The 25,528-nt window shown below is 55.0% G+C and overlaps 1 protein-coding gene and 1 non-coding gene across 3 annotated transcripts in view; one reads left to right on the top strand and one right to left on the bottom strand.

Moving 5' to 3' along the window:
• Positions 1-1,069: 1,069 nt before the first annotated feature.
• The window catches only part of IKBKB (inhibitor of nuclear factor kappa B kinase subunit beta), a 56,412-nt gene continuing 31,953 nt past the window's right edge, over positions 1,070-25,528 (bottom strand). The window contains exons 6-22 of one of the 2 annotated variants that reach the window (XM_069572704.1): positions 22,265-22,353; positions 21,077-21,166; positions 18,400-18,524; positions 15,007-15,114; positions 12,898-13,027; positions 12,482-12,676; positions 11,852-11,966; positions 11,111-11,234; positions 10,413-10,564; positions 10,178-10,239; positions 9,091-9,200; positions 8,054-8,103; positions 7,869-7,968; positions 7,548-7,695; positions 5,837-5,964; positions 3,504-3,594; positions 1,070-2,442 (exon numbers count right to left, since the gene is read on the bottom strand). In XM_069572704.1, coding sequence (XP_069428805.1) covers positions 2,377-2,442; positions 3,504-3,594; positions 5,837-5,964; positions 7,548-7,695; positions 7,869-7,968; positions 8,054-8,103; positions 9,091-9,200; positions 10,178-10,239; positions 10,413-10,564; positions 11,111-11,234; positions 11,852-11,966; positions 12,482-12,676; positions 12,898-13,027; positions 15,007-15,114; positions 18,400-18,524; positions 21,077-21,166; positions 22,265-22,353 — 1,883 coding nt within the window. In that variant the 3' untranslated portion in view covers positions 1,070-2,376. Of the gene's footprint in view, positions 2,443-3,054; positions 3,595-5,836; positions 5,965-7,547; positions 7,696-7,868; positions 7,969-8,053; positions 8,104-9,090; positions 9,201-10,177; positions 10,240-10,412; positions 10,565-11,110; positions 11,235-11,851; positions 11,967-12,481; positions 12,677-12,897; positions 13,028-15,006; positions 15,115-18,399; positions 18,525-21,076; positions 21,167-22,264; positions 22,354-25,528 lie in introns of those variants that run through there. The other variant, XM_069572703.1, reaches the window with a different exon arrangement.
• On the top strand, positions 4,440-4,512 carry TRNAE-UUC (transfer RNA glutamic acid (anticodon UUC)). The gene has a single exon. It is a non-coding gene; the product is annotated as a tRNA-Glu (tRNA).

Below are 25,528 nucleotides of genomic sequence, written 5' to 3'. Positions count from 1 at the left end.
CACAAGGCACATCTGATTTTCTAAAAGGCACATAGGAGAGATATGAGAGACAGAGAAATGATGGCAATACGACCACAGAGGCAGAGAAGCGGCCACAAGTCAAGGGTCTCCTGGGTTCACCAGAAGCTGGAGGAAGCAAGGAACAGAATGACCCCTAGAGACTTTGGAGGACTTGATTTCAGGCTTCCAGCCTCCAGACCTGTGAGAATAGACGTCTGTTAAGCCATGGAGTTTGTGGTGATTTGTTACAGCAGACCTAGGAGCCTAACAGCTGGAGAGCAGCGTCTCCGCTGGTGTTACTGGCTGGTGCTCCCAGCCCCCGCCAGGGATGCAGGGGGTGAGAGGAATCCCCGGGGAACACACCACGTGCCACCACTCAGGGCCAAGGTCCCCGCTGCTCTGCATCCTTCTCACTACCTTTCAGAATCTTCTTCGTTTATAAATAACGTCCAAGGGTCTCAGCTGCACTAGGAGGTGGGGAGGTGCGTCTGCTCCACTTTCTGGAAGTCCAACCTCCAGGGTCTTCATTTTTTCAACCTATTAGCATTTTCCAGTTATGTTACTCTTTTATCATTTTTTAATTTAAAATGTTCTATTTATTTATTTGGCTGCATCGGGTCTTAGTTGCTGTTGCTGAATCTTTCCCTGCAGTCTCTCCAGTTGTGGTGTGTGGGCTTAGCTGCCCCCTGGCATGCGGGATCTTAGTTCCTCGACCAGGGATCGAACTCATGTCTCCTGCATTGGAAGGCGGATTCCACTGCATCACCAGGGAAGTCCCTATGTTACTCTTTTGAAGCATGAACTTTGGTGATTCTTTACTCAAAATTCTTCAGTGACTTCCAACTGCCATTAAAATCGGCCCCTGATTCTTAGCTCAACATTCATTCCCTCCCTAATCTGACCCCACCTCAGCCTACCATTCGGGTCTAAATTCCCACTGCGTTCCTCACCAGTGTTTTCTATATCATGCTTTATCACTCTCCAGTTCTTTAGGCTGTTCATCAATGTTACATGCACACGAGAGAAAAATAAAAGGTATGATTGTCAAGCAAGTTGGGGAAACAGCGGATTTAGGCAGAATTAAACCAGTTTATTATCACGGGAGAAGGAAATGGCAACCCACTCCAGTACTCTTGCCTGGGAAATCCCATGGACGGAGGAGCGTACTAGTCCATGGGGTCCCAAAGAGTCAGACACAAATGAGGGACTTCACTTCACTTCATTATCACGGGACTTTCCATCCTTCAGTACACCAGTGCACAATGTGAATTTCTAAGAGGCACTTAAAGCATGAACCGTTGTTGCCCAAACTTCCTGTACATGGAACCCACAGAACCGCCTCCACGAAAGGCATTCTGTGAAACTCTTCTCGTCCGGCTTTCTTCTCCAACCAAACTTGCCTGCCTGGGATCATCCGAGCTCACCGTGCTGTCCCTCTGTTATACAGAGCAGCTTTTGTGAGACAGCAGAGAGGCAGCGCGGGCCCTGGCACCGTTCAATTTCATCAAATGTTCCATTGCAGCTGGGTTTTTGAGTGTGTTAAGTCCTAACCAGAGGTATTATAAAAATAGACAGTGGGATCTGAGTCATGTTGCAAAATAGAGAATCTGTTTTTTAAATACATTCACTAAATAATACCGCGAGAGGATACGAGGGGCGGGACCTCCCCCACACCCCCCACAGCCGCACACGGGGCAGGGCTGTGGGCACAGGGGGTCAACAGGCTCATGAGTGACAGACATCCTTTCCGTCTTTCCTTCTTCTCCAAGGCAGCTCGCTCCCAGGGACTCTTTGGGACCCGCAGGAAGGGAGATGCTTTTCCCTCCTGGCTCCAGTCACGCTGGCTGGAAGGACCGCAGCCTGGCTGCAGATCGCAGGTGGAAGGACAAATGTTAGCAGCAGTGAGATCAGAGGAGAAAGGAGGATGGGACAGGGCAGGATCCGGGGTTTGGAGGTCTGCTCAAGAGAAGCCGAATCCAGAAACTCGAGCTACGCAGACAGACCTCCTCTGGAGAGCAGGAGGGGTCAGGAGGAGACAGCTGGCACCGAGCGCCGCTCAGACTTTGTCCTGGGAGTCAGTCGGGTGTGGCCACTGAGCCTGGAGCACTCCTCTCCCCTCGCAGGGGCAGTGGCGGCCCTGGAGACATCTCCTACACGCCGCCCCCCGGCATCCACGTCCACTGGGCCTCTGCAGCAGAGGAAATCCAGCGAGCAGACGAGCTGCTGGCTGTGCCCACGGAGGGCCATGCCTTCAGTCCACAGCGACCGTCATGGCTGCTGGAGGAGCGTGATCTCTGTCTGGGTGCCAAGGACGCCGGGCGCGATGACGCTGGGGCCTTGGGCAAGGCAGCCCACTGGGGCCAGGGCCGCCCACCATCACGAGGCCCGCTCCAGTCCCTGCTGTTCCTCCTCCTCCGACTGCAACCAGCTCCAGTCTAGAGACTGAAAGTCAATGGGCTCATTAACAACCCTGTGGCCACCCAGGTACCTGGTTTTCTTCTTTGGGAGGCAACCAGCATGATTTAGAAGGAAGGCTAGAGCCTTTCATTGACAGTCGAGTTTCTGCAAGGGACCCCAGAGCTGGAGCTATGTCTTCAAGACCGTGCAGGAGCTTATCTTCAGACGGGCGTGGAGCCCCTGGCCCCTGGAGAGCCCCTGGACACTCTGGCCAAGCGATTTAAGTGTGATTCCTGCAGCTCACAGCACTGACCTATGCTCACTGAACACCCAGGTGCCCAGGGCTCATCTTAGTTCTCCAGCTCCAGGCTAACCAGGTGGAACCGCCTGGCCAGACTTCCTTTCCCTCTGGCAGAAGCACATAGGCAGTGCAAGGGTCGAAACATACAGGGCCCAGAGGAGGAAGAGTACCAAGGAGGAGACACGGAAAGCCCCAAACAGCAGGATGGCACTTGAAGAAATAAGAGGTGATTACCATTGGCAGTGACCCCTCCGATCCTTCCCCAAACCGAGAAGTTTCGGCAACGCTAGTGCGGGACTGTATTGGAGGAAATGGCCATTAAAAGACCCAAGCGAACAATTAAGCATCCTCTCAGAAAGTTCAGCTTTGCCTCGATGTCTCTGCACCTGGACTCATTTTTCTTTAGATCAGCTTCCCTAGAGCTGGGCTTGCTGAGTCCCTAAGCTCCGAGTCCCTGAGAGATGGGGTGGTGACAGCTTTGTCCCTGGAGCCCAGCACCGCACCTCTCACATGCATGCCCAGCAACTGCACAGAAGGGAAGAGCGGGAGAGAGGCCTTCTCCCAGGGATGCTACCGGCCTCATAAGGACCAAGCACAGTGAGGATGAGAGGAGACAGAGCACGTAAGGTACCTGTGCTCGTTCAACAGTCGTCAGCCCTGTTATCATGATGAATATGAAGGTTGTACCAGCAAATCCCAAGTGTACACTAAGATCAAGGCGGCAGGGCATCGCCTCTCTCTCAGCTTCTCGTTTGCTGCAGAAAAGAAAAGGTGTGGAGCAGCGGGGCTCCCCATGGGCCATTACCCTCAAACTCTGGTCCTGCTCCTTCATGGTGTCCTGCAGGGCGTTCTCCAGCTGGGTGCACAGGGTGTGAGCTTCAGCCACCAGGTCGTCACTAAAGAAAACGACTGGATTATTAGAACGTGGTCAGTGTGAACTTTTCAAAAGAAATATATTACTATGTACAAGTATGCTAAAGGGCTTCTGGAAAGATTTTAAAAATTGAACGATTATTCTGATACTGAGTGTCTTAAAATATATGACACTGCCTCGGCAATTTTCATCTGTTCTTCTTGAGCACTGTTATGGAAGCTCAAACCCAGCCGTGAGCATCGCCATTCACAACATGAGAAAGCAGAGGTCTGGCCTAATAAAAAAGTTCAGAGCCAAAGGGATTTCTTAGGCTCTCTCTAAACTGCCACAATCTGAAAATCTCTCCCAGATCACCTGTTTCACAGTTCTTGAAACTGATAAAGGTATACAGACCACGAGAATTCCCCAGGTGTCCTCAGCTCTCTGAGACTGGGAGCAGCGTGTTCTAGGAACTAATTCATCTGCTGCACTCTCGCCTTTCCTATGAGAAATGCACACGTCCCACCTTCTCTACGATAAGAAATGCACACGTCCCGAGAACAGGCCGTGGCTGAGAAAGGCGAGAGCAAAGCAAGCCATCTGTCTTGTTCTAACCTCAGCTCCAGGACGTGGGCAGACAGATGGCAACCTGAGCCCCCAGGATGCCTTTCCTAGAGCGGGGACAAACCCAACAGGAAGGGCCCCGCAGTTCCTCCTCTCACCGCAAAGGGGGCGCTAGTGGGAGGAGCAGAGCCCAGACTCATCCACTGCCTGGCCACTGCCCACGCACCAGGCTCTGGGCTGGCCCCAGAGGCCCCAGACCCGGTTACCACCCTCAAGGAGCTAACTGGAAGTTGGGGAGAGAATTAAGAATCCAACACGGGGAATTCTCTGGTGGTCCAGTGGTTAGGATTCTGCACTTTCACTGCCGAGGGCCCAGGTTCAGTCCCTGCTCAGGGAAATACATTCTGCAAGCCGAGAGGCCAAAAGAGAAATAGAAAAAAAAACCCCACAACAATAGAGAATACAAACTCCCCAAGTACAGGAACAGGACTTCTTGAAAACAGCTTTACTGAGATATATTCACAAACCATAAGGTTCACCCGTGTAAGGTGCACGACCACACGCTTCTGGTGCACTTACAGCGTCGTGCAACCATCGCAGAGGTCCAGTCCTCGACCGTTTCATCACCCAAGGGGAAACCCTGTACCCGCTGTCAGTCACTGCTCTCCCTCAGCAACCAGGTCTCCTCTCTAGTCTGTAGACCTGCCCTTGGGAATCAGTCTTCACCGTCTCCAGCGCCTGGGGCCCAGCAAGGGAAGGCCCTGAAGAATGGGTGTGAGGCTGAGCCAGAAACAAAAAGCCGCACGGGTGTCTCGGGAACAGAGATCTGTGCGTGTGTGTCTGGGCCGTGGAGGGGGTGGGAGGCAGGGCCAGGGCGGAGGGAAGACACCCCAGGGAGGGCGTCAGCAGAGCCAAGGACCCGGGGCGCCAGGATGCAGGGGGGTCGGCCCGGCCTGGTTACCCGGGGTTGCCGATCCCGAACCTGCATGTCCAGTGAGAGCCCAGAACCCACTGATGCTGTTGGTCTGGACCGGGCTCCAAGACCCTCGGGCAGAGCCAGGAGCTGCCTGGGAGTGGGGGTGAGCCTGGAGAGGACGCTTGGAGGCTGGGAAAGGCTCAGCCTTGGCCCCGAGGCAGCTGGCTGCCATGGCTGGTCCCTGAGTATCCAGGAGAATAACTCGATCAAAACAGTCTCCCATGAAGACAGATTTGACCAGAGGGGGCCTGGGGGCAGCACTAGGCTGGAAGCAGAGAGGGAAAACCTCATGGAAAGGGCTCTGAGGCTGCACTCTCAGCTCTGCAGCAGGGGTGTGCGCAACAGGCAGGGCGGCGAGGGGTGAGCGGGGGGTGGGGGGAGGAGGGACCACAGGAGGGACCGGCAATGTGTGACTGGGGCGCGGTGGCCAGAGGACACCCTCAGGGACCTGCTTCTGTGAGCAGATAGCAGGGGATGGATGAGGGGACAGCACAGGGCTGGCCAGCACTGGACGGAAGGCTCCCATCCAGCAAGAGCAACTCGGCCTCAGATAAGGACACCTGGCTGGGCAGGCCACAAGCAGTGCTGTGAGCAACACACCACATCCACGCCCACGGTGCCCGGCACGGGGGACAGATACCAAGGGGCGTGCATGGCGCCGCCACCAGGAGACCCGTGCTTCCACACCCACGACCTCCTGACGCGCCCCGGACTTCAGCACTGGACACCGCGGATGAGGACTCACCTCTTCTCGGCAGCCTCGGGCAAGCTGTCAGGAGCCGCGCAGGGCTGCGACATCAGCTGGCTGGGGTGACTCAGGCGGGAGGCGTTCATGCTGTCCGGGCTCCCGCTGACGGGACCCCGGACCTTGCTCTAGAGGGCAAAACCGGAACGAGAGTCAGCGGTCTAGGGGCAGAGGGATGACTGAGACTCTGCTTCCGCGGCAGGGTGTTTTCTCATGAAGACACCTGGCCATGAGACACATGCTCTTCCTGCAGAAATCAGGCAACATCGCCATCTGATGCTTTGCGTTTCAGCTTAGAAACTGCTTCTGATCTGCAGGTGTAACTTTCTGATTGAGGGTTCTAAACAGAGAGATCTGAGGGTTCTCTCTCTTTTTTTTTAATCAACCATTGGCCATTTAATTTTAAATTTTGGGGGTTCTAAATACAGAGAAATTTAAGGGTTCTATTTCTTTTTTTTTCATCAACCACTGGCCATTAATTTTGTGTTTTTTGGCTCTGCAGGCTCTTGATTGCAGTTACAGGATTCTCTCGTTGTGGCAGGAGGGCTTAGTTGCCCTGTGGCATGTGGGATCTTGGTTTCCTGACCAGTGAACAAACCCTCGTCCCGTGCTGGAAGGTGGATTCTTTACCACTGGACCACCAGGGAAGGCCCTAAGGCTTTTATCTCATTAGTTGGATTGCTCAACAAACCCTTACAAGGAAACGAGAAGGAAGGTGTGTTTAATCTTCCTAAGAAGAGAAACACAAGAAGGTCCTAGGTGACTTCCCGTGACTTGCGCCACCTGGGGAGCAGAAGAGGCCGAGGTGTTTTCTGGGCTGCGGCAGCTGGCGCACCTGGAGCAGCAGGCCTCCCTAGCCCGTGGCCAAGCAGCTCTGCCATCAGCCTCCTCAGCCTCCCTGCTGCCTGCCAGCTCGATTCCAAGCTTTTCTTGGCTCTTCTCCAGTCTCTTCTGTGCTGCGGTTTCTCTCTGAGCAGCACTCAGTGGGATCACAGCCACATTGGGATGGTGGGCACTCGCAGAGCAGGCTCAGCGCTGCACGGCACAGGCCTGGCTCAGGGCCCAGCAGGCACACGGCTCAGGGGCTGCAGGCAGGTCTCCAGGAACCTGGGGTGTGACCTCGTTTCGAAAAAGCACCTTTGCAGATGTAGCTAAGGATCCTGTGATGAGATCACTCTGGATTATCTGGGTGGGACCTAAACCCAGGGACAAGTGTTTTTACAAGAGACACAGTAGAGGACTTCCCTGGTGGTACAGCGGATGACAGTCTGCCTGCCTGTGCAGGGGACACGGGTTCAGCCCCTGGTCCAGGAAGACTCCACGTGCGGTAGAGCGGCTAAGCCCGCGCACCCTGGAGCCCGTGCTCCGCAACCAGAGAAGCCATCGTGATGGGAAGCCTGCGCGCCGCCGACTCGGGCGCAGCCCCTGCTCACCGCAAACTAGAGAGAGCGCGGCTGCAGCCACAGAGACCCAGTGCCACCAAAAAGAAACAAACTTTAAAGAGAGGGAGAGACTAGAGAAGAGGGCCACACGGGGTCAGAGGCAGAGACTGAAGTGATGCTGCCGCAAGCCAAGGAGTGCTGGAGCCAGTGGCGTCCGAGAAGTGGCGAGCAGGGATTCTCCCCTTGAGCCTCCCGAAGGGGCCCGGCTCAGCTGATGCATGGACACCAACCCTGCCGCCTCCAGGACGGGCCCGCCGGGGCTCACTCACACACGCGATCTTCAGGAGGTTCCAGAGCTCCTTCTGCCGTTTCTCCTGCAGCCGCACCACCGTCTTCTCGTCCTCGCTCATCAGGCTGACCACCTCCTCCACCTTGGGCAGCAGCTCCAGGGCCTTCTGCTTGCAGACCACGGTCTTACTGTGAAGACCAAGTGCGATGAGTTCCAGTGCGCCCAGGTCAGGGGGAGCAGGACGCGGGCCCCAGCGGGGATGACTCTGTTCGGCCGCTGCAGCTGGCAGCTCCTCCAGGGCCCAGGGGAGGGGATGGGCCCTCTCCTCATTCCACCCTCCAAGGGGACAGCGGCCTGATACCTGAGCTGCGTGTAAATCACTCGCACTTTCTTCTCAAAGCCTTGGATTGCCTGGAGGAGCAGGCGCACCATTTCCTGACTGTCACCATCAGTCCGCTGGTCTGCAAAGCGGGACGGAGCCGCACGGTCTGTGGGGGGCCGGTCTGGTGCCCGGGCAGTAGGGGACCCGGGAGGCGGCCCACTCACCTCTCGGTTTCTCCCTCAGCCTGCGGTAAAGCTCCCGCGCCTGCTCTTCTCTGAAACACACAAGGCAGCGGCTCCATCAGCGCCGGAGCTACTGCCGGCAGCATCAGCAACTTCTGGAAGCTGGGCAGGCAGCACGTCCTGGCCAGAGGCAAGCACGCTCCCTGGGGATGTCACGGGCGAAACCCACGACAGAGGAAGACCCGGCTCACTGTCGAAATGCCAACTCAAAGCTCATGGTCAAGACTTCCTGAGAGTCCTCAGGACAGAAGCCTCCTCTGTCCCTCAGCGTTCCCCACCCGCCTGGCCCCCGCAATTCAGAGGTGTGGGTCCTGAGTTCAGAGAACGTGGCCTCTGAAACTCAAGCCAGGAGCAGACATGCCCTCCCCAGGGCCCAAACACAGTGAGATGGACTGATGTTTCCAGGGGTTGACTTTTGTTTGAAAACCAGAGTAAGATAAAACACTGACTAACTTGACAAAATACAGGCTACAGATAATCAGATTTCAAAGACTGGAGCCTCCGGTTCTAAGAATCCTGGCAGAAGCATCAGAGGCCTAGCTGAGCCCCAGGGAGGCTCTCCTGGTGCCCTCGTCTGCTCCCAGAATGCAGGAGGGGCTGCTCTGCCCAGGGGGGGTCCCTGGAGCTGAGGCCAAAGTCCTGATCACGACTCAAATGAAGAGTCAAGGTCCCACCTTCTAAGACTTACCTGGCTCCCTCCCTTCCTACTTCCTGCTTCTCAGGCCACGCCCGGGTTGGGGTATGCTGGGCAGAGGGGCATCTGACCTGATGCTTTGGAGTTCACGAACCATGGCTCGGGGCGTTATCTGAACTGGTCCCCACAACTGTGAGGTCAGACAGCTCTTCTGTCTCAGGTGAGGCTCAGAGGGACGGAGGTCTGCCCGGGCCCAGCTTCCAGATGTGCCGAGAGGACCTCCCCAGGACCGGGCTGCACAGGAGGGCGCGCTCCAGAGGAACTGCGCTTGAACAGCCAGCCTGCCTGCCCGCCCGCCCGCGCGCAGACACACGCACACACTCACAGGTCGTCCAGCGTCCCGCCCTGCTTCCGGCCCATGGGGCTGCGCTGCAGGTCCACGATGTCCGTTTGCAGGGCCATCATCCGCTCCACCAAGTGCTTCACCTCGTTCTCCTGGAGACAGAGCCACGCTGAGGCTGAGCCCCGACAGACTTGGCCAGGGACTCCTGAGCCTCACCACGGACCTTCAGCTGCCCGGCTAGAAGGGACATGGCCTCGGGAGTCTGCGGCCAGGATCTAGGCCTGCCACCCGCCAGCTCTGTGGCCCTGGGGCAGGTCACCTGGCCCCAAGCTGCAGTCTCCCCCACTGGAAACTAGGGCAAGATGCGACGGGGCCTGAGGGGACCTGGCCTGGCCCCCGTGTGGAGACGAGCCGGGGCACGCTCCCCTCTAACTCGCCCTTGATCTCAAGGGTTACGCCCACGAGGACAGAGATCGTGGGGAACGGGGGGCAGGGGTGGAGTGGTGGCTCATGTCCCTGTGCCTGAACAAGGGGTCACCCACCTCGAACAAGGGGCATCAGCACCGATTTACAGAAACAGACGCTTCGACATGGAGGGGAGGCTCCCTGCCCAAGTTCACTGGGCAGATGGTGGAAAAGTCCAGGAAAAGGCCTTGGGGCCCAGGCTTCCCCCTGAGCGAGGTCCACAGGGGCACCCCGCCTCCCTGCCTGGCCTCACGATCAACACCGTTCAGCGGCATCGGATTCACAGCCCTCAAACTTGCCCCTTCAGACCCGTTCCTTCCTATGGGCTCAGTGTCCCGAGGAGGAAGTCAGGGCAACTTCTGACACAACCGAGTGCTGCTCCTTTATCCAAGGGCCCTTCTCGCGGGAAGAAGTCTGTACTCCCCAGGACGTGTCACGTCGTAAGCCTGACTCAAACCTGTGTGGCTCCCGGACTGGCCACACTGGTGACCTCTGCCTGGCACCCCCTACCTCCTTCCAGCAAGTGCTAGCTGAGAGCAGAGAGCCTGGTGAAGAAAATGTGATTTTTGACACAGAAGCTAGACCAAGCGCTCAGTGAGAAAGGGGAGAGATGGCAGGGAAGAGGGTGCCCTCGGCAGGGCTGGGACCCCAGGGAGCCTCCTACCCGTCCGCAGAGCTCCACGGCCTGCTCCATCTCCCTCCAGGCTAGCAGCAGCTTATCCGACGCTGGAGGAAAAACACGGAGGGGAAAACAAAAGTTAAAAAAAAAAAAAAGAAAATACCCCAAAACCAAGAAAATAAAAAGGCACTCCATTATAACACAAAAAAAGAAAAGAAAAAAAAAACTTGAGAAAGGATTTTAATGGTCTCTCCAGATTGATTGCAAAGGACACACTCACTGATCCCAAACTCCGTCTGCTCCCTGTACTTCTCCAGGTCAATCTGGATGCTGGTTTTAAAGAAGTCCAGCTTGGCTTTGAGCTGCTGAGACATGGAGGCCATGGAGTTCTTCATCTTGGACAGACAGCTGTTGTTCCGCAGAAGATTCATCCTGCAGGGGCCCCCAAGAGACACACCACGGGTGTGTTTGGGATCCAGGTACCACTTCCCAGACCATAATAAAACTGGCCTCCAACACCTTGGCAGGCCCCTGCTATAATTAGTATAATCACAACAAGTGCAGCCACATATAACCATCACGACAATTTCCTGGCCCGTAGCGATGGGTGAGGCTCTGCTCCTAAACTAGAATTAGGTGAAGTGCCACGCAAAGGAACCCAGACCAGCCACAACCTGGGGAAAGAGTCAGCCTGGCCCAGCAGGGTGGCCGACCCACAGTGGAGCTGGGCCAGCCCTCCGGCCGGCCGCCCCCCACCCCGTCCACAACCCTGGTCCGCGCGCTGACCACATGTGCCTGTTGGGTCTAACAGGCCCTCCCTCCATCCTGCCCACCGATGGCTTCCCGCCCTTCCAGAGCAGCGTCTTCCCTCCTGCCCCTCCCGATAGCGGCTGACCCTGGGGCCCCGCCTCGGCCCCCGCCCCGCAGCCAGGCCACAGGGCACCCTAGGCACGTGGTGCCCTGCACCTGGGCACCTACATGGCCGCGCGCTGGCCCTGCTGCAGGCGGCTGCAGTCTTCCTTCAGGGCCTGGATGCTGTGCCAGACTTGGCCCCACACCTTCCGCAGCTGGAAGAACGGGAGGTTCCTCTTGGGCTCTTGCACTGAATGGAAACACAGGCGACAGTCAGGGCGCAGTGCCTGCGGTGGACGACAGCATCCCACCCCTGGAGCCCGCTGGCTCAGCCACACTGGTCGGTTATGTAACGGCTCAGCTATTATACAACCCCCTTGGGTGTTGAGCCTGCCTCCTGTTGCTCACTTTTGCGCCCCAGGGTACACACACGTCCACATTTACAGATGCACAGAACACCTTGGAAGGAAGACTCAGGAGTCTGGTGGCAGTTTTCCCTGGGAAACTGGGGACACGGAGGAGCTTACTCTTCACTGTATTGTTCTATTGTACCTTTTGGTATCTTGTGCATATATTAATTACTAACGTACAAAGACAATTTCACAAATAAAATGGTTTTGCGATTCAAGGTCAACAGCCTGTGGGCCATCTTCTCTGTCCCGTTTAGATGAGGCTGAAATTAACTGAAGATGCCCTGTCCTGCCTCTGGTGGGGCTGCTTCTCACATGTACGACTGAAGACGGCTGTCTGAGGACCGGGTGGACTCGCCTGCTTGGGGGGACCCCTCTCTTGGGCCAGGGCTCTCCCCCTAGCTTTGTCCCAAGAGCTATAAGGGATCATTTTTTAAAAAGAATAGGCCGTGCTTACGGATGCAGCTGACGCTTTCAGGCTGGGGCTGTGGGGAGACCTGGCTTTCATAGGTGACCCTGCTGTTGTCAAAGAGGAAAACGAGGTCCATGTCCAGCGTTCGGCCCTCGTTCAGCTGCAAAGGGACCAGAGGCAAAATGAGGTCTCGCGGCCCCCACCCCACCGTCCCCCAAGAAACAGGAGACTACAGAGCATGCTCGGCCAGGACGCGCCAGGTGCCCACCAGGCCTCTCCCAGCGCTCTGGCCTCTACTGCCCTTGGCTGTTCCCTTTACATTTATGACCTGACGCACACCTCATCTACAGCACAGTACATTCTGCTCTATCCTGTCTTTACCGTGTCACTCAGATGCCTGCCATCTCCTTTATGGTCCAATGCCTCTTCCCCTGTGTTAAATTTGCGGCTAATTTTGTGCAATGGTCAGCACGGTACCGCACATGACGGGGTCAAAAACAGTTTCCGTTGACGTGGAAGAATGAAGCATCGCTTTGGCAGCAAAAGCAAAAGGCACTCCCAGTGGTCTGGAAGGTACAGTGGGGGGCGATTCGTGTCCCCTACCAAGTCCGCGGGATCTTGCGTTCCTACCTCGGAATGGGCGGCCGCCTGGCACCCGCAGGAGGCCGGGCTCACCTTGCCATCGGAGAGGCACTGGGCGGCGGGCTTGTCGGGGATCAGGGCCAGCCCCGCCTCCTGCAGCAGCTCCTGGTCCTCCTCGAGGATGCCTGTGTCCTGGCGGATGCGGGCCTTCAGGCTCTGCAGGCTCTCGTCCTCGGTCACGGGGTAGGTGTGCAGGGTGCCCGTGACCATGTTCAGGACATGAAGCAGCTGCAAAAACACGGGGGGTCACGGGAGGCACGGCTCGACGGGGACGCCTGCCTGCTGGCCCGGCTTCTCGGAGGCCCCGCCCGGGGTCCGCCCCCCGGAGTCTTTCCCCTCCCGTGCGTCCCTGGAGACAACCTCACAACCCATCAGTCAGCAAGGGTCCCATCACACCCTCACAGGGGTCAGGGGGCCCACGGCCTGGGGCGGACTGGGTGCAGGCTCACCTTCAAGTTCAAGATGTCGTCCAGGGCCTTGAAGCAGCCGTTGGGCCCGTAGACGGGGTCGGTGCCCCTCTGGCGCGGGTGCCACATCAGCATTAGCTGCAGCCACTTCTCCAGCCGCTGGGCCAGGACGCTGAGGGGGCGGGGGAGAGTGTGTGCACGTGTGGGCGCATGTGCGCGAGGCCCAGCGCCAGCTTCCCATCCCACGTGTGTGCGTGTGCGAGGCCCAGGGCCAGCTTCCCATCCCACGTGTGTGCGTGTGCGAGGCCCAGCGCCAGCTTCCCATCCCACGTGTGTGCGTCTGCGAGGCCCAGCGCCAGCTTCCCATCCCACGTGTGTGTGTGCGCGAGCCCCAGCGCCAGCTTCCTGCCCGACGTGTGTGCGTGCATGTGCGTGTGCGAGGCCCAGCTCCAGCTTCCCATCCCACGTGTGTGTGTGCGCGAGCCCCAGCGCCAGCTTCCTGCGCGACGTGTGTGCGTGCATGTCCGTGTGCGAGGCCCAGCACCAGCTTCCCATCCCACGCGTGTGCGTGCGCGAGGCCCAGCGCCAGCTTCCCATCCCACGTGTGTGCGTGCGCGAGCCCCAGCGCCAGCTTCCCATCCCACGTGTGTGTGTGCGCGAGCCCCAGCGCCAGCTTCCTGCCCGACGTGTGTGCGTGCATGTGCGTGTGCGAGGCCCAGCACCAGCTTCCCATCCCACGTGTGTGCGTGCGCGAGGCCCAGCGTCAGCTTCCCATCCCACGTGTGTGCGTGCGCGAGGCCCAGCGCCAGCTTCCCATCCCACGTGTGTGCGTGTGCGAGGCCCAGCGCCAGCTTCCCATCCCACGTGTGTGTGTGCGCGAGCCCCAGCGCCAGCTTCCTGCCCGACGTGTGTGCGTGCATGTGCGTGTGCGAGGCCCAGCACCAGCTTCCCATCCCACGTGTGTGCGCACCCACGCACGTGCACGAGGCCCAGCACCAGATTCCCGCCAGACGTGTGTGTGTACGTGTGTACGTGCAAGGCCCAGCACCAGCTTCCCATCCCACTTGTGTGCATGCATTTGCGTGAGGCCCAGCACCAGCTTCCCGGTGCACGTGGGTACTGAAAAACTCGCACGCTTCTCCCGCCCCACGTGACCATCGCGGTTGGGGGCCAAAGTGATCCCTGAGGCTTAACCACCCTGAGGAAGGGTGAGCCTTCCCTTAACAAGATGAATTGCTCGGGGGCTCGACCCCTGCCCCCCCACTCCCCGGATCTGCACAAACACCCTCCTGGCGGGGGCCTCTGGGCAGAGGGCCATGCGAGACCCTCCAGGCAGCTTTCCAGGCACTGAGCAGCCCCCTCCCCCAGCAGGAGCACTGCCCGACGATCTGGCCCCACACCACCGGTTCGATCCACGGTGTCAGTCACTTCCTGGAAAGCGTCTGAGGGGTCCACACCGCACTGCCGGGCGCCCCCAGCACCCGTCCCTGCCCCCCAACAGAAGCCCTCCAGAGGCCAACATCGCTACCTGCTGCCTCTCCCTGGCCGCCCCCAAGTCTTTTCCCCTTGAAGAGCCTTCCTCTTCATCAACCTGCCCTGCCTATCGGTCCAGATCCTTCCAGGAAGTTCCAGCTCAGCTCCTCCACAGGGGACCCCATCCCCATCCTCCAAAGACTCATGGAAACTGAGCCGTGCGCCTTGGCATTGGGCTGCCGGCTGCTGTCTCCTGAACCATCTCCCAGTTCTGTTAAGATGACCTGATGGCTCATATTCTGGCTCTGAGACCAGACTGCTATGCTGTTCAAAATGCAAAGGTTTATTTGTTGGCAAAAACACAGTGCCAGGCTGAAGGACAGGCAAAGAGCATAAGGGGCAATTCTCTACTCTTCAGAGGTTTACGGCTGACCAGGAGCTAAGCCCTCTGCCAGACCAAACGCCTGCAAGGCAGAGCCACCACGGGTGAGGAGGGCGACAAGTGTGCTGGGAACCGAGGAGGTGACTCCAGACGGGTGGGGTGGGGACGGTGTGCTAAGACCGAGATAGACGACAGCAGGACCGGGGTCAGAGCTGCCGGGGACGTCAGCCCCGACCCCCATCTTTAGAAAGGAAGGGCCGGCCACAGAGGTGGAGGAGGAGAGGCCGGGGACGTACCTGTTGAGGTTGTTGGGGTGCGGCAGCGAGCTGGAGAACTTCACGGCCCCGTTCAGGTCCTCGCTCACCACGATGTCCATCTCGCTCTTCTGCCGGACTTTGGAGTGCCTGTGGACGTGGGGGGACTGTCGCGCTGTGTGTAGTGACCCTGATGTCAGCGGGCGTCCAACAGCCCCTTACACGGGTGACTTTCCACTTGACAACCAGACAGGATCCCCCAGGGGTCTACTGAACCACTTGTGAGGCCCAGCAACCCGCTGGGAAGCTTCTTTGGGAGGTTAAGGGCGTCGGTACTGCCCGGTGAGAGTCAGGAACCCGCGGGCTTGTACCGCTGTCTCCTGACCTCACCCCGGCCCATCCGGCTTGTTCTTTTACTTTCCATCTAACACAGAGAATGAAGACAGGACGTCTGCACCACGGTCCCTTCACGTACCACCTGCACACACCACGCACTTCCCTCTAAATGCAATGGCTATGCCTGACTTCTGAAGGCAAGTGAAGTGCTAACGTTTTCCAACTAGGAGACCCTTTAGACGTATCTGAAATAGTGTTTAAGGAAAAAAGATTTTAAACTGGCCTCACATATTCTCAGCGACAAGGGTGATGACAGGAGTCTGAACAACGCTTCGCAGAGAATCAAGCGCTGACAGTGAATGCACCCTTCTCCACCCGAGACCTCTGTGGGGTAGGCAGTTTTCAGCCCCCCATCCCCCACCCTCACCAGGTGAGGAAATGGCCTGCCCGAAGTCGCACCACTAGAGAAAGACGGAACCAGGGGCTTGGAGCCAGGCCCAGCTGCTCCTGCTACTCTGTCTGAATGTCCGCATCCTTCCTTTCCAGAAAGACGTTAGAGATTCAGATGGAAAATGCTTTAGCCTGAAGCCTCATTGGCAGGGGGGGTAAACTGACCCACGTGGAGCACACGGAGCCTGAAGAGCCAGGGTGTGGCTCGAACCTGCCAGCCGGAAGCCACACTGTCATCACACGCGGTGGGATGGTGCTCTACAGAAACTCAGGTCTGTCCACGGGAAATTACACGGATAAATGAAAGGACACAGTGAGTGAAACGCTTACTGCTTAGGCTGGTCCTAAAATGTATTTTCAAGACTGGTCCTTCAAAGCAGCTTTATGATAGGATAATAAAGCTCAAATTGCATTTGTTCTGAAATTACTATCTATCTGCTGTTTGAGACGAGAGTGAAATTGTTAAAGTTGCCTAAGGCATTACAGGCAGACCAGACAGGCACGTCTCACAGACTCTCGGGTTTCAGAGATGCGTGCTTGGAAGTGGTCACCTGGCCTCCCAGCAATGTGAGGGAGGCTGGCTCTGCAGACAGCAGGGCCATCAGGGATGGTTTCAAATGGCATTTCCTCTAGTTCTGATGGATTCTGATTCACCTTGCTATAAATAATGGAAACGCTCAACATTTGAACAGAACTGCAGTCATCCCTTGGCGAGTTAAAAACACGACGCGTGTACAGTTTGATGGTCGCATGATGCGGTCTGACTGTTAACGCAAGGAGCTAAGTCAGCGCGGCGGAGCCCAGCTCAGGGCGCTGCTTGTGCTACCGTAAGTCTCCACGGGAGGGCGCCCTCCGCCATGTCACCAGGCCCCTCGGGCACGGAGACCGAGCCTGGTTCATCCTTTCCTGTGTCTGGTGTGTAAACGGAGACCGAACTGGACTGCGTCATAGAAAGCTACTCTTCTTGAACGGATTTCAAAGACTACGTCTTGGTCTCACAAATAAACATTCTCATGATGTCAGTACCTGTGTCCTTTGAGAGAGCCTGTGTTTTTGGTACTTCTAGGAAGATACTGAGAAACGTGACATCAGCCAGAGCTGCCCCACAAAGGGGGCAGGGGGAGAGGACCTTTGCATGTTCCTGCTGGAGATGCTATTTATACAACCTTTCTGTGGAGCACGTTGTTAGTACAAACCAAAAACCTTGAAAATGTGCACGATCTGGTAGGTTGATCCCATTTCTAGGAACTTATCCCAGGGAAATAACTGTGGATGGACTGGGATTTCCCGGAGCTGTTTTAGTTAAGTGTGAAAGGCAGGTTCTATGAGAGTACATATGGTAACCTACTTTGTTTTTTGAACAAACACAGACACACAGAAGAAGAGTCTGGAGACGGAGGAATGTTAGCGGCAGCGGGAGGAAATTCTCAGTGTAAAACCCTGGAGGAGCACTCACAGGGCAGCGTGCCTGCGACGTCATCACCGAGCTGAGAAGGGGTGAAATCCACCAATGAGCCAGCGGGCAGATACATGCCCGCTCACTTGTGGGTGTACAAAACATCCCCGAGGTGGACCCAAAGCCAACAGTGCCAGGCGTCTGTGGGTCGGGGGGAACCAAGCAGGTTGCGAGGGATGACCTTTCCCTCTTCTGCTTTCTAAAGGATGAACCCCGTGAACTTAGAGCTGCTCCAAACACTAAGACTGGAGGTAAAGAATTCTGGACAATGGCACTATTGCTTCAGTTAGCGTGTGGTCCCTCAAGGAATCACTGTGAATGAACCCTAATTGGTTCAAGGGAACACTAACTTTTAAATGATGCGTTTCAGTAATGATTAACTTTTATGTATATAATGAACCACATATTAGTATTACAATTAGAAGAAAAGTTTAAAAATACAGAGTAGTTTTTAAAACCTTGATCATATTCCTTATTAGAAAGTATCTTTTCGGCAGTGTACTCGGTTCACTGTCTGATGCTTTTAAAACCAAATTTCATAGTTTCTGGTCTTATGTTTAGAACTTTAATCCACTTTGAGTTTATTTTTGTGTATGGTATTGGAAAGTGTTCTGGTTTCATTCTTTTATCAATACAGTATATTAACACATATATATGGAATTTACGACGACGGTAACAATGATTCTATTTGCAAAGCAGCGAAAGAAACACAGATATCAAGAACAGACCATTGGACTACGTGGGAGAAGGCGAGGGTGGGATGATATGAGAGAACAGCCCTGAAGCGGGTATACCACCATATGTAAAAAAAAAAAAAAAACTATACTGAGGCGCAGTAAGATTTGTCAGCAATAAACTTTCACATACACACGTCTCATTATTTGTCATGTGAACATTCCTTTTGTTTACCACCACACACACACACACACACACACTCTGTAAACACACTGGCTTCCTGCCCTGCGCAGAGCAGTCATTTACACAGACTGGATTTAAGGCTGTTAAGGTTCAGAATCCAGGGCTCTTGGAGCTCAGGCTGTGCTCACGCCGGGTCCCCACAGGACTTCCTCGGGGTGACAGGTCACAGGGGTCTCAGGCCTGGCCTGGGGCACCCCACAAAACCGGGAAGGTGAGGTGCTGTCTGGCAAAGGCGGGGGACACCCTCCCGGGGGGCGGGCCCACGGCTCACTCACCACTGCACTGGCTGCCAGTTGGGCAGGAACGGCCGGAAGCCAGTGATGCACTCGAAGGCCAAGGTGCCGAAGCTCCAGTAGTCCACCGTCACCGTGTACTTCTGCTGCTCCAGCAGCTCGGGGGCCTGTGAGGTGGGGGACACGCTCGAGCTGAGCCGCGGAGGGGCTGTCACGGCGGGGGCGCCCGGGCCTGCCCCACGCTCCCCGGACCCTGCGCTGAGGGCCACCATGTTGAGGGCACCTGGCATCCGGGCCTGCACACGCTCCCCAGACCCCATGCTGAGGGAGGAGGTAGCCACGAATCGGGCAGTGGAACCTAGACTCTCTGATCTCATCCCATCCCGGGGCTGAAACAAGGGCCTGCGGCAGGGGCGAGGGGGGGCTGAGGTGTGCTGTGCACCCTTCTCCCAGGCACCGTGCAGGACCACAGGGTAAGTGATCCAGGCCACACACACCCGGGCATAGTGTATGCAACGAATGCCGGCCAGCCCCCTAACGAGGTCCACGGTCCCTGATGGGACAGAATGTCACAGTCGAGCAGGAAAGGCCAGCTCCCCAAGCAGTCAACCTGGGGTGACAGGAAGCTTCCCAGCACAGGTGGGGTGTGGCCGGCTCGGGATGCCCGAGAGCAGACGTGCCAGAAAGGACCCTGAGGAGCGGAGGTGCGCAGGCAGGACACGAAGGACCACAAGCCAAGATGAAACGTGTGGGACGATCAGGTCGGCCTCTGTGTCTGGTTCTGGACAGAAGTTCCGGCCCCGCAAATCATCAGAGCTCGGGCCCTGCATTCATTGCCACTGAGCCAACAAGGGGTCCAGAGGACACAGGGCAGGACCCCCAGGACCTACTCCGTGGGCAAAGGTGCTGAGTCACAGCCCCAGGTCCCCACCCTGAAACCTCTACCCCCCAGAGCAGGGGATAAAAGGACAGCGGGGGTCCACTGCCCAGCGGGGGTTAATGGGAAGTGTGGATGTACTCACAAGGACCTCAGTGACTGCTTTTTCTCTTTTTTATGTAAGACCCAGGTAGGCTGTTTAAGCCCATGGAGCCCAGTGGCTTTCAACTTTCTTTCCTTTTTCTTTTATGAACTGCAGACTCCGTTATTCAGCCCACATTTCCTGGTCATCATTTGCATGCAATCTATCACTAAGTCCTGCTGAGCCTGTTCCAGGCCTTGTGTTTTTTGTTGTTGTTATTTGTTTGCTTGTGTTTTTTTTGCCACACTGCGTGGCTTGTGGGATCTTAGTTCCCTGACCAGGGATCAAACTCTGGCCCTTGGTGGTAAAAGTGCGGAGTCCTAAGCTCCCCGCAGAGGCCCCTCTCTCAGGCACTTCTTGAGCCGTCCTCCACATCCTGATGGCTGCCCACCAGCTCAGACTAGCCCACCCCAACGGCCGCTATACCACTCGCCCACTGCCTGCAACTCACCCTCCACATTGTGCCAAGTGTGGTCTCTTCCAAAGGTAAACCTGGTTCCTCTCACGCCTAAGACCCTTCACCGTCCCTCCAGAGGTTTCAGGATCAAGTCTGGAGTCTTTAACGCAACCAGAGAGGCTCTGAATGACCTGTCCCCCACCTTCCTCTCCAGCCTCAACCCGAGATGGCCTCCTCCTTCTCTGGTTCCGGCCATGCCTCCTGGGTGCCTCCTGCTGCCCCACCGCCTGGAACTCCCTCTTCGCCCCCAAGTCCCTGGACGTGCAGGCAGCACCAGGCCCTCCTAGCATGTCGCCACGCCCCACGCTCTCTCTCCCTTAGCAGTCCTTATCATCCCTCCAATCGCTTCACTATCTGTGTATCAGGGCCATGTCCGCCTTCCTCCTAAACTCTAAAACAACACTTGCAGCATGTCTGCAGGAAGTGAGGAAGAGCTTCCAGGAAAGATAGGTTTGGGAAGCACTGGGTTCCAAGTGAAGTGGCTTTCTTAGTATAAGAAAGAAATATATTTAAGTGCGAGTTTGATGTATGAAGCAGGGCACCCAGAGCCAGCGCCCTGGGACAACCTGGAAGGATGGGGTGGGGAGGCAGGCAGGTGGGCGGGGGACTCAGGATGCGGGGGACACGTGTATGCCTGTGGCTGATTCATACTGATGTGCGGCAAAAACCATCACACTACTGTACAGCAATTATCCTCCAATTAAAATGGATAATTTTTTAAAAACCCTTAAATATATGCATGCGCAATGTGGCACCCCCGCCCCTCAAAAAAAATAAAACATAAAAAGGAAAAACTACAGGTGATCAGTATTTCTTGGATGAATGGGGGACTCAAACAGAGCCACAATATTTAGACCAAATAAGAAGAAGAAAGGGTGGGAGCTGGAAGCCAGCCCTCTCCTCGTAGCCCCTGAGATGCAGTGTGGGAACGGAGGCCCCTTTGGAGCAGCAGGAACCTGGTTTACAGTCTCTGGGCTGAAACACGGCAGCACAGCAGGTCACGGGACATGCACGGGCCCAGGAGCAGAGCCCTTTAGACACGAGAGGATGACCGCGCCCCTCCACAGGGCCTCTGGGAGGATGAGGAGTCTGACCTCACACACCAGTGTGTTTCCTGTGCATCCAGGAATCATCCAGAGAGCCGGCAAGCTCAGCCAGCAGAAGGTGAGGAAAGAAGCAGAGCCCTGCGGCCATGGCCTCCCGAGAGAGGCTGACGCGCAGACCCAGGAACCCCGCCTCTTACCAGGTACTGCAGGGTCCCCACGAAGGACGTGCAGAGGCTGCCCTGGTCCAGCTCCTTGGCATATCCCAGGTCAATAATTTTGTGTATTAACTAGAAGAAAAAGCAGGGAGGGAGAGACATCTGAGGACTATGCGAGTCCGCTGTCCTTCAAGAGTCCTGAGCACCTCTGCTGGCGCAGAGGGTGTATTTCTGAATTCCCAGTGCTAAGACCCTAAGCTCCTAAGGACTGCCGAATAGGCAGGAGAACGCCTTAGATGCAGTAGGTTCAGGCAAAAGAAACAACGTAAAAACGCTAGGCGCCTGTCCTCCCTTGCCTGGCAAGCACCTGCTGGAGGAAGGTCAGAATTGGGAGACCACGCACCGGCCGTCGGGACTGCGAACCCTGGACTTGCCGTGACTCGGAGGACCAGGCGCGGTTCCTTCTCAGTAAACACTTTAAATTCTCCAACCTCCAATGGACTGCCGGGAATGAGTGTGAACAGGGACAGAGGTGAGGGCCAGGACAGGCGTGACGGAAGCCACGGGGGAGAGATCAGACAGCCCACGGCTGAGCGACTGCATTCCACTTGTCTGAGCCCTGCTCACCACCCAGCTGAACAAACACAGCCCAGCCCTGCGGGGTGGTGACCCCACACCTGAGCGGCGGGGGCCCCTCGAGAGCTCTGGGCAAACTGCAGGATGGACCGGGACAGCTCCAAATACATCCTTTCGGCCACATCCAGAACCCACCTACAGCTGGATTCCCTGTGAGCGTCAAAAGCTGAGGCTCCCAAACAAATGGAAAACAAAAAAACGTCCGTTTCCAAGAAGTACGAGGCCCCAAGGCCAGAGGGGGTGGCAGTTGGAAGACAAACACTACTTTTCTTATCAGATTCCTGCAACGTGGGACGGTTAACAGTGTGGTCCGTTCAAACTGGCTTCAACCTGCGAGCCAGAACCTGGCGCTGGATTTTGTTTCAATTCAAAGAACGCTCCCAGAGAATCAAAAGCAAATGCGTGAGCAAGGAAACCCAAACATAAGCAGGCACGCAGGCACATTCCTCGCCCCACTGCCTGCCCCCAGCTGCTCAGCCCAAGCTCCCCCGCCCCCCTGCCCCTCTCCGAGGCGGGCCCGCGGGGTCACTCACTCTCTGCTCCTGGCCCCCCCTCCCCCGCCCCTCCCCGAGGCTGGCCCGCGGGGTCACTCACCCTCTGCTCCCCTTGCTGCAGGACAATGTTTTCTGGCTTCAGATCCCGATGGATGATTCTGTTCTCATGAAGGTATCGAAGCGCAGAGGCTGAGAGGGCGGAAACGGGGGTCAGTTCCTGCTAAGCCTGGACGATGCCTTTCACTCGGCATTGCCTCCCCAGTGAAAGATGGTTATCTCGTGTCCTGGATACACACCCCGACTCCGTGCAGGGGCTCACAGTGGGGGGCGGTGGGGGACAGGCCCACAGATGCTCCGTTGGTGAAGGTAGGGGGACTTGGCTACGTGAGCAGAGCTTGGGCCTGCACCAGAATCTGCCTGGTTCACGCAAAGAACTCTAAGCCTTCCATCCATGAGGTCACCACCTCCCCTCTCGAGCAGCGGTTCTCAATCGGCACTGCCCGGTCTAGCAGCATCAGACTTGGTACACAGAAACGCCAAATCTTCAGGTCCCGCCCCAGGTGGAGTGAATCAGAAACCTGGGGGTGACCCTGCGGTCTGCTCTCTACCAAGCCCTCCAGGAGGTGCTGATTAACTTTGAGACGGGGACCTTCTCTGGTCTAGAGGCTCAAAAAGTAAATTCTGCAGGGTGGTAAGGGAGATGGGCCCTCTGGGCAGACAGCACTTGGCCCTCGGATGCAGAGAACGCAGGGCAGAGCTGCCTCCAGGGAGGAAGCGGGCTGGGGGCCTAGAAGGGGAGAGTGGGGGGGCGCCTTCAATACATCTGCCGGTCCAGCATGCGTCTGCTGTGTGCCCCGTCCTCTGCTGCTGGGCTCTGAGGGCCGAGAAATACGGGAGGACATGGTTCCCAACTTTAAAGCGCTCAGACTCTAGCTGACAAGGAAGCAGCCCGCACCACCCGGCTCACTCGCTACCGCAGCCTCTGCTATGAAGAGCAAACGTGACCACGTGACCCAGGACAGCCAAGGCTCAGATGCCCATCAGGATGTGGTTTTTACCCCTCAGAGAGGTTTTAACAGAAGTCCCAACAACCTGTATGTACCACAGATGAAAGAAACAAGGAAGTATTGGAAAGAGATAAAATGATCTTTATCTGGAAATGATCTGACTCTAAGCCTAGAAGACTCAATAGACGAAAAACTGGGGAAAATGTAGTAAGTCGTCTGGAAGCAAAACAAGCAGATACAAATCAGCAGTTTTTCTCCCTGTCATAGATCCAGTTGAAAGGGGGAAAAAAAATCCCATTTACACTAACAGCAAAAATTCTAAAATACCACAGGATAAATTTAGCCAAAAAAAAAAAAAAAAAAAAGCATCATGAGAGAAAAACTATATGGCATTTTAAAAAAAAGCAAAACAAATAACACAAAGAGGTTTTAAAAGTTGATGGCAACTAGAGAAAAGAGTACTGAGGGTCTTTAAACAGCCAAAAATAAGGTTACCAGATGAATCATATGTTACTATCTCTAACAAAACTCTAATTCAAAAAGATACATGCACCACTGCGATCACTGAAGTGCTATTTACAACAGCCAAACACGGAAGCGACCTAAGCGACCATCAACAGATGAATGATGAGGATGTGGTACACGAACGATGGAATGCCACTCAGCCGTGAAAAAGAAGGGGATAATGCCTCGCAGCCACATGGATGGACCCTGAGATTATCACAGCAAGTGAAACCAGACAGACAAAGGTAAACTATCACATGGTATCACTTACCCGTGGAATCTAAAAGAAAATGATACAAATGAACTTACAAATAGAAACAGACTCACAGAGGCGGAAAACAAACTTACCAAAGGGGAAGAAGGGGGAGGGATAAATTAGGAGTCAGATTAATGGACACACACTACAGTATAGAAAATAATCAACAAGGACCTATTGTACAGCACACAGAACAATATTCAGTATCTTATAATAAACTACAACAGAAAAGAATGAAAAATATATATACATACACATATCTATAACCGAATCACTTTGCTGTACACTTCAAATATCATAAATCCACTATACTTCAATTAAAAAGAAAGAAAGAAAAATTTATGGCAAAAGATAGTATACAAAGAACCAAAGACCAAAAAAAGGGAAAAAAAAATCTGTAATGCATATGCCAAAAAGCATGTATCAATAGGCAAAAACTCCTATGAACCAATAAGAAAGCAACCCAGGTGTTAGGGAAGCAACACTACTATTTTTCAAAATCATAATGCTATGTGACTTTTCTAAAGAAAAAAAATGCATTTTTTTTACTTTAAGGGAACATAAAAGAAAACAAAGAAGTGGGTTAGACAGGCGCTTCCCAGGGTTTTAGATTCAGGCCAGTAGGAATAAGGATAAAGACTGAGGATGGCATTTGAGACAAGATGACCATGTTTTTATTTTCCGAGGTTAGATTCCAGTTGAGCTATTTCAAATCCTGAAAGATGATGCTGTGAAAGTGCTGCACTCAATATGCCAGCAAATTTGGAAAACTCAGCAGTGGCCATAAGACTGGAAAAGGTCCGTTTTCATTCCAATCCCAAAGAAAGGCAATGCCAAAGAATGCTCAAACTACCGCACAATTGCACTTATCTCACACGCTAGTAAAGAAATGCTCAAAATTCTCCAAGCCAGGCTTCAGCAATATGTGAACCATAAACTTCCAGATGTTCAAGCTGGTTTTTAGAAAAGGCAGAGGAACCTGAGATCAAATTGCCAACATCCGCTGGATCATGGAAAAAGCGAGAGAGTTCCAGAAAAACAACTATTTCTACTTTATTGACTATGCCAAAGCCTTTGGCTGTGTGGATCACAGTAAACTGTGGAAAATTCTGAAAGAGATGGGAATACCAGACCACCTGATCTGCCTCTTGAGAAACCTATATGCAAGTCAGGAAGCAACAGTTAGAACTGGACATGGAACAACAGACTGGTTCCAAATAGGAAAAGGAGGACGTCAAGGCTGTATATTGTCACCTGCTTATGTAACTTATATGCACAGTACATCATGAGAAACGCTGGGCTGGAAGAAGCACAGGCTGGAATCAAGATTGCCGGGAGAAATCTCAATCACCTCAGATATGCAGATGACACCACCCTTATGGCAGAAAGTGAAGAGGAACTAAAAAGCCTCTTAATGAAAGTGAAAGTGGACAGTGAAAAAGTTGGCTTAAAGCTCAACATTCAGAAAATGAGGATCATGGCATCTGGTCCCATCACGTCATGGCAAATAGATGGGAAAACAGTGGAAACAGTGTCAGACTTTAGTTTTGGGGGCTCCAAAATCACTGCAGATGGTGACTGCAGCAATGAAATTAAA

This window comes from Ovis canadensis, chromosome 26 (assembly GCF_042477335.2).
Source record: "Ovis canadensis isolate MfBH-ARS-UI-01 breed Bighorn chromosome 26, ARS-UI_OviCan_v2, whole genome shotgun sequence".
In the NCBI taxonomy this organism is placed as follows: Eukaryota; Metazoa; Chordata; class Mammalia; order Artiodactyla; family Bovidae; genus Ovis; species Ovis canadensis.
This window is presented reverse-complemented; position numbering and strand designations above follow the sequence as displayed.